This window comes from Populus alba, chromosome 9 (assembly GCF_005239225.2).
Source record: "Populus alba chromosome 9, ASM523922v2, whole genome shotgun sequence".
NCBI lineage: Eukaryota > Viridiplantae > Streptophyta > Magnoliopsida > Malpighiales > Salicaceae > Populus > Populus alba.
In genome coordinates, this window is record NC_133292.1 from 7,113,879 (window position 1) to 7,121,939 (window position 8,061).

An 8,061-nucleotide genomic window follows, 5' to 3' on the forward strand; every position below is an offset into this window, starting at 1 on the left:
TTTTTTTCCTGTAGCCGCCGACCACAAACACAACCCAAACAGAGCAGCCCCCAGCCGGTTTGAATTTGCTGCTTCCCCTTAGCAGCTAAACAAACACAGCCCCCTCCCCGGTTTGAATGATTCTCCAATCCCCAGCCGTTCCTTTCCCTTCTCAATAGCAGCGCCTCCCAACTCTGTTCCCAATTCCCAGCCAACGAAAGCCAAAAAGAAAGCCATAGCCGATCCCCCATCACCAGATTTTTTTTTCTTCTTCTCAGCCACTTCACAGCCCCCCCTCCCCCCATCGGACTTTTGATTTTTTTTTCTCTTCCCCTTGGTTCTGATTTTTTCAGACCACGCAGCCATCCCATTTCTTCTTCTCCTCCCCACATCTCCCAACGCCAGCTCTCCTCTCACCGGTCACCAGAACTCATCTTCAGCAACCAGATCGGCCTCCAGCAGCGTCGTCTGCACCCGAAGCAGAGGAGAAGAGGAAACCCAGCGCCCACCGCGGCGCAACCAGCAGCTCCAGCACCACCGAGGCCACCGCCAGTAACCCACCAAGCAGCAGCAAGGCCAGCCACCGCTGTTCCTTTTCCCCAGCAGCGTCGTTCCCCCTTTGCAACCGCCGTCCTCCAACCGCAGCAGCTCCTCCCCACGGACCCGATCTGCTCACAACCGAGGAAACATCTCCACCGCAGCTGCTCCCCGTGCCCAGGAAACACTTCTTTCTCTTCCACACCGAAGTCTTCAAGCACTGGCAGATCCGCCAGCTGAAGAAGAAAGAAGACCGGGACAGACGCCACAAAGGAGAAAGATAACCGGAAATAATAGATCTAAGAAACAAAACCAAGTAAAATCAACTGGCTTGTGTTGTTTTCTCCTTTTGCAGGTGACGAGGGTCATCACCACCGGTAGAAAAGTGAAGAGGGGAAGGGGTCGATCCAGCTCCCCCATGTTTCTGGTTTCTTCCCGCGGCGGTGCGTGAACCCACGCGCCGCCAGTGACGGTGGCGCGTGGGAAGACGCGCCACCACTGTCCCTACTGTTCCTGAAGGGTTTCCCAGCACTGTTATGGATTGTTTAGGGACTGTTTTGTAATTTTAATGTGTTTTAATGTAATTTGTTAGTTTTGATTTTTTGTAATTGATATCTTGTAAATATGGATGTAAAAGAAAAGAAAAAAAAAAAGAAACAAAAATAGTGGAAGTGTATGTTTGGGTGTTTGTATTTTGTTTCATTTATTTATATATATTTTTTAATGATAACATTGCAAATATATTAAAGAAGAATTTAATATTTTGATCGGATCTCGGTTAAGAATTATTAACTTATACGTAAGTGATATTTCTAATTTCCGATGAAAAGACAATTATTAAAACTTCTTTAACACATCAAATTCGCGAAGCAGCTTACCTCAGGTAGGGTGTGTTAGGGGTGCTAATACCTTCCCTAACCACAACCAGTCCCGTACCCGCGAATCTCTGACAAGACCAGTACACTCGGTTTCCTAGTAGCCCGAAATCAATTACTAGGTGGCGACTCCAACGAACCAAATTCAAGCAAACAACAAACAAACGAGAAAGATCGCCAGCCGATGCCGCGCGCTGATTTGATGATTTTTTTTTGGGGTGCGACACAAACAAAAAAAATTAATTAAAAAGAAAGAAAACAAAAAGAAATCCGGATTAATTCGCGAAATCAAGTTAACTTATTAAATCCAGGATCAATATTTTAAAAATTTAATAACTAAATAAAAAAAATTAACATCAACAATCTAAATTAAAAAAAAATAGTAAAAGAAAAAAAACAAAGAAAGAAGAAAAAAAAACTGAAAGGCATAGGAAATTTTTTTTTTTTTTTTTAAGAAAAAGACAGCTCAAAAAACAAAAAAAAAAAGAAAAGAGACAGCTGCTCAGCCTTTCACTGTGGATTGCTACAGTGAAAGGCTGAGAAGTTTTAGTATATTTCTAATTCATGAACCATTACAATCTTTTGGAAGTTTGTGTTGTTTCACTTCACAATAATTTTTTTTTTATTAATATTAGTATTCGAGTAAGTTTGCACATGCTTTGACTAATCTCATAAACCTTAAAATTAATAATTATATAAAATTTTAGTTTTATAATTTTAATAAAAGAAGAGATTTGTTTAATTATATTATCAAAAGTAAAATACAAATCTAAAATTTAATTTTTAAGATATGCTAATTGTACTCATGTTTTTTTAATTTAAATAAAATTAATATAACACTCGCGCGGGCGCGTGATTTTTATGCAGTGTATTGAACAAATATTACCTATATAAAACTGTAAAGTGAACATTAAGAGAATCTATTTAAAAGTAAATGAAATAGACATGACGAGATATCATTTAAAAGGGTAAAGGCTACGATTCATAGTTTTTGAGATTTTTTTTTTAAGTACCGTGGAAATTGTAATAATTTTTTTAATATTTAAAGTATCAATCAAATTATTTTTTCTTTATTAAATTTTTTTTTAAAAGAAAATATAAACAATCAAGTACAAAAAAATAAAAGTAAAAAAACTCAATTATCAACAAACTAAAAAAAATCATGCACATTTAACATGCATGTCATCATGTCACATGTCAATCTAATCAGAGGGAACTAGGGTCAAGCAGGGGCCGGGCCCCTGCAAGAAATTTTATTTTTCAAGCCTCTATTCTACAAGTTGTAATTTTAGCCCTAAAACTAGAAGATTTTAAATTTTACCCTCTCTAAATTTCTTTCCTTAATTTAGCCCCCTATCTAAAATTCTAGCTCCGCCCCTAAATAAAACAATGATGTTAACATAAAATACATGAATTTTGATGAAAACACCTGATTGGAAAATATTTAAAAATTCACATTCTTGAATAAAAAAAAGTTAAGATGCTCAAATAAAAAAAATAAAAGTTCATGGACTGAAAATGTTATTAAACCTTATAAAATTAAAATAAAATAAATTCATTATATATATATATATATATATATATATATATATATATATATATATATATATATATAGGAAGATGCAAGGAAATGGTTTGCTTTTATATTCAATTTCTCTACTGTCTAGAAGAGTAAACTTTTTTAAAATCTCTTCCTCTTTCACCTCGTCGACAACATACAAAATAAATGTATCTGCATATGATGATATTTATAAGAACAAATTAATCTAAACTTCAAACTTGGTACTCAAACTATTTTTTTATATCAATTTTACCATTAAACTGTTTTGATTTATCTATTAAAAACTTTATTAATTATAACATTTAATGAAAAACATTAAGTTCCATAAAGAATGGTCATTTCTTATTAGAAATGGATGAAAGTCGAAAGTTTGATAATAAAATTAACACGAAAAATAGTTTTGATGCAAAATTGATATTATCCTACTAACTTGGTGATGTATCTAAGGGCTTGCCCAATAAATTATCAACACATTTACATCTATGTGAAAAATATATTATTTCTGGGAAACATTTCTTTGGTCGAATAATCAAGTATTATATTATATACGAGTGGGGAGCTGGAATATTGAGTTTATCAATAATAAATGAATTTGGATTTATAAAATTAAAACCCGTTTTATAATTATACTAACGATCAGACTGAAATCCAGATGATCCGTCACCGAAACTTCTCCCACCAATAGAAAATGGAGTGCGTTGTGAAATGGTATTCACAATCACTCTTCACAATTGTGCTTGGAAATTAGCGCCAAAACAGAGAAAAAAAGAAAAAGAAATCTGAGGATATTACGGGCCTTGGTAGTGGAAAATGCCGAAAACTTACAAAGCCACTGGGCCTAGAAGATGGTGCTAGCCGCCACGAGAGTGATGGCAATTGACAACCTCAAAACAACCACACACCTACGGAACATGATCGAAAGCTGAGTATTTGAGATTGAATGTCAACATATTTTTTAATTATATTTTATTTTTTAAAATATTTTTATTTATTAATTTTAAAATATTTTAATATATTAATATAAAAAATAATTTATTTTAAAAAACATTTTAACATGCCATATACACCAGCATCACAGGAATTTAATAAAATATTGTGATTATTTTTCAAAGTATTTTTCACTTAAAAATATATCAAAATAATATATATTTTTTTATTTTTAAAAAATTATTTTTAACATCAATATATTAAAATAATTTAAAATACCAAAAAAATATTAATTTAAAATAAAAAATAATTTTAATTTTAAATTTTTTTAAAATAATTTTAAAATAAAAAAACAAACATGATATAAATCCAAACGTTTCAACCTGAGTTCCCCTTTACACACGATGAAATTTACATAGTTGTTAACTTTAAAACCCGTGAAATTAGTCGAAGCGCACATAAATTGGTCTGGACATTCACATTATTAAAAAAAAAAAAAAACACTAAATTAGCATTTATAGAACCATTAAGTTGAGTTCATAGATACTTTAAAGATAGAATAATCAGTTGAAACTGAGTTTTAAATTAAAGGCTTCACGTTCAAATTATCAGAGAGCTCCATTTAAGAAAAAATAAATAAATTAGAAAATAGTGAAATCAGGTCTCTACCAGGAATTTCTAGTCCATAGGATAAGCGAACAGGACCCCGTACAGGCACTGAGTTCAGCGCTGATTAGGTGAGGACTCAATTCAGGAAGCTGTCCCTTTTCACTGGTTAGGCCGTGGGGCTCATAAGAAGTATCAGTACATTCAAGTTTTTTGACCATCGACACTTCTCACACATAATACATTAAGCATGAATTGACCAAAGATAAGAATGCTAGCTCACAAGCAAACAGCAATTCTTGAGATCAGAAAACAAGGTGCCCCAACAATATAGAAGTTAGGGTAACTGTTAGGTTATCATCAAGCTCTGTACTTATGGGGAGTGATTCCACAAAAGCCGAGGCAAGAGAGACAACCAAGAAACCTAATAACATCTCCCAGCTTTTCTCAACATATCCGAACGAGGCGAAATAACACATAAACCTGTCACCATATTAACTGATCACTAACCAAACTTCTCCATTATGCATCAGCTCAAACAGCATCAACAAAGTTATGACATGAGATTATGTAAGAGTAAGACTTACCCAACAGAAGCCAGGAAACCAGCCAGGGCCATTGCAACACTACCAGCTATAGACTTGTTTTTGTTGTATGGGATTTTCTGCCTTCCAAAGCGCCTTCCCACAATGTCTGCCACCCCTGATTAAAAAAGAAGAAGAAAAAAAAGGCAGTTATTAGGCACAGTACAAAAAGAAAGTCTCAAGCATATCTGTTCTTCCATGTACTGAAACTTAAATCAGTGAGCAGTCAAGTTATAAGTTAAAGTAAAGAATGTATATTACTTAATTAAAAAATACCATCTCCAGCACACAGGTTGCATATTGCTGCAATTGCAACCGGGGAAGTCCTCCAATAGATAGCACAAGCCCCAGTAATTGTCAAGGCATAGTACAGCGGTCCTCTAAGAAGTTCCCTGATGAATGGAGGAAAGATGAGGTGGTCTAATTGAGAAGTATCATAAAGAAACAATCAAAGAATATCATGATGTGTCAAACTCCAAAAAAGTAATGGATCGCTTAGAAAACAAGAAGTGTTTGTTCAGAAACCTTTATCTAAGAAAAATAAGCGCCAACCTAGAAGTTATCTTCATAACAAAACAACTCACTTAAAAAATATGTACAGTAAGTATCCCGTCTAATCCACCAAATCAAATAAAATCCTGAGGAACAAATAAGGAGTAAATTGCGCAGCTGAATCAGTTCAAAACAAAAAGGGATCTCTCAGGGAGGGATCAAGAATGAGAAGGGAGCCTTCAAGACATTTAACACTGGGAGGCTTCATGAATTTTACATCCAGAGCTGTAAGTTATAACCTGCGGTCTCCAAATCTGCTCATTGATTTCACCGTAGCTTCATCTTTCCACATTCCAGATCCAATAAGAAGCATTCGTATTATGTTAACACCAGGAGTAAAAGCTGCGAAAAGTGCTCCCCGATGCCCAGAACTACAATAATTTGTAATAGCTGTTTAATGGGACAGATTTATAGCAATATTATGCCAAGCTTCTCTAGTCATAAAATTACCTGAAAATCGGCCAACACAGCATAAAAACTAACCCGATGCTTATATGCACGAGCTTCCTATTCAGTTTCTAAACAAAGAAAAGAAAAGGGACAATCAACCTCTAATTAGCTGAACACGATAGGAGATTTCATAGGAGAAGATTGATATTTAACGTCCCATTTTAAGAAACAAGGTATGACTCATAGACAAAATCTCCTATGAAGCAAATAATAAATGAATATAACCTCATGGAATCCATCAAAAAAGCAGAAATTAACATCGATATTTGCATGTAAATTCCCAGTAGTCGTTATACAAGCTTGTTAATCAAAATATAGTGCAAAAAATCAGGTGTTTATCCTAAAACTAAAGCAAAAAAAAAAAAAAAAAACCTGGTCAAGCCCATGTTTTGCGGTTTCTTTCCATAGTTGCAGGAACGCGAAAATAACAGCGGCCGACACAACAGCCGAGCAAAGATCGGAGACAACTGGGTTACTACCAGTCCACATTGCAGCAGCCCACAGTTTTTTGCTTTTCTTTTTGTCTACGTTTTAAGGCCTGATTAACAACAAAAAATCTGGTTTTTGTTTGTTTTCCGGAAGGGGAAGCCTTCCCAACGTACAAGCCACGTTTCTTTGTTTATTTAAATTGTTTTTAATTAGAGATATGTTAAAATAATATTTTTTATATTTTTTATAATTTATTTTTATAAAAATAAATCAAAACAAATATAAAACAATTAATTTAAAATCAAAAGAATAATCGTTGTTTTAAATACAGCTGTGCGACAGTGACAAGCACGATGGAGCGAGGGAGTGACCTGGTCGAAGACGTGTCGTTTTGTAGTTTCTGCAAAGAAACGAAGGATAGAGAGAGCGATAGTACCGGATACACCAGTGGCTATTAAATCGGAGACGACGGGATTCTGATGAAGCATAGCTGCTGCTGCTATCTTTGTTGCTGGATCCCCTCTAGATCTCCTCAATGATGTTTGAAATCCGACCTCAAATCTAGTAGTACAGCTATTATTGATTCTTTGACAAGGAGCGAGAATGAAAGTGGGCTTCAAGTTAGAGAGAGGTCTGCTGTGAGGGTCATATCGAAGAGAGGGAGGGGAGGCGTGGAAGGAGCAGTTCAATTTACTCGAGCACATTTTCATTTTGTTCTGGTTGTTCGCGCAAATAATTTCAACGAATAGTCATGCGCGCTTGGCCAAAATCGTTATGCCGTTTGGAGAGACAACAAACAGCACTGTTAATTCCTTGAATTGTTAGACACGTCACACGCCCTTAGCTGTATACACCTGTAAAAATAATTAACTCGATTTCTATGATCAGATACCTTCTTCTTCTTCTTCTTCTTCTTTTTTTTTTAAAAAGACATTTGTTTTGCACAGTGGGTTTAATTACGAGATATGGCCAGTTAAAACTTAAAAGGACGTACTGTTGGGCTGGCCTCGCTGAGTGAGGCAAAAAAGAATGTGTTGGAGTATCGTTCCTTTGGTTTGGGCCTTTGGGCCCATAAAATAGAAAAAGGATGCGCTGACAGTACCCACCCATTTGCCCGTGGGCAAGTCCAATCCACTGTTTTCAGCCTCAGGGGAGGGTTGGCTTCAAAATTTTTAATTTGTTTCACCAAACTTTTAAACCTTTTTATTTGGGCCCTTGTATTTAAAAATCTACAACTTATGCATTTAGTCCCTTCAGAGTAATTTATTTTATCTGTTCTGAATTTCACTTGTTATTTATGCCGCACCTCCATTAGTTCATGGACAAGCAAATTCTTATCATTAATCTTGCTTTAAAAATAAGAAAATCAATTTAGTCTTGCAGAGAACCGTGCAATTTCTTCAAAAAAATACCAATAATTTGATATGGGATTCTATGTTTTGTCTTAAATGATTATTCTTGTGAATTAAAGCTTAACTATTTATCTCAAAACGTATGTTTTACGAATTAGTAATTCTTCTAAACTTGTTAAGAATATGTGTTAACTTACTTTTAAATTTAT

At 34.8% G+C, this 8,061-nt stretch overlaps 1 protein-coding gene across 4 annotated transcripts; it reads right to left on the reverse strand.

Annotated features, from left to right (window-relative positions):
- Nucleotides 1–4,500: 4,500 nt before the first annotated feature.
- LOC118027566 (farnesol kinase, chloroplastic) lies at nucleotides 4,501–7,421 on the reverse strand. 4 transcript variants are annotated; one of them, XM_035030947.2, is made up of 6 exons: nucleotides 6,872–7,412; nucleotides 6,072–6,139; nucleotides 5,861–5,992; nucleotides 5,346–5,461; nucleotides 5,073–5,187; nucleotides 4,501–4,968 (listed from the first exon to the last, which is right to left on the reverse strand). In XM_035030947.2, exons 1-6 carry the CDS (start codon nucleotides 7,208–7,210, stop codon nucleotides 4,791–4,793), a joined length of 948 nt encoding a protein of 315 aa, XP_034886838.1. In that variant the 5' UTR covers nucleotides 7,211–7,412; the 3' UTR covers nucleotides 4,501–4,790. The 4 variants fall into 4 exon arrangements, with proteins under 4 accessions (XP_034886838.1, XP_034886839.1, XP_073267341.1 ...); XM_035030948.2 differs by lacking the exon at nucleotides 6,872–7,412 and adding an exon at nucleotides 6,444–6,846; XM_073411240.1 differs by lacking the exons at nucleotides 6,072–6,139; nucleotides 6,872–7,412 and adding an exon at nucleotides 6,444–6,846.
- Between the last annotated feature and the right edge of the window lie 640 nt (nucleotides 7,422–8,061).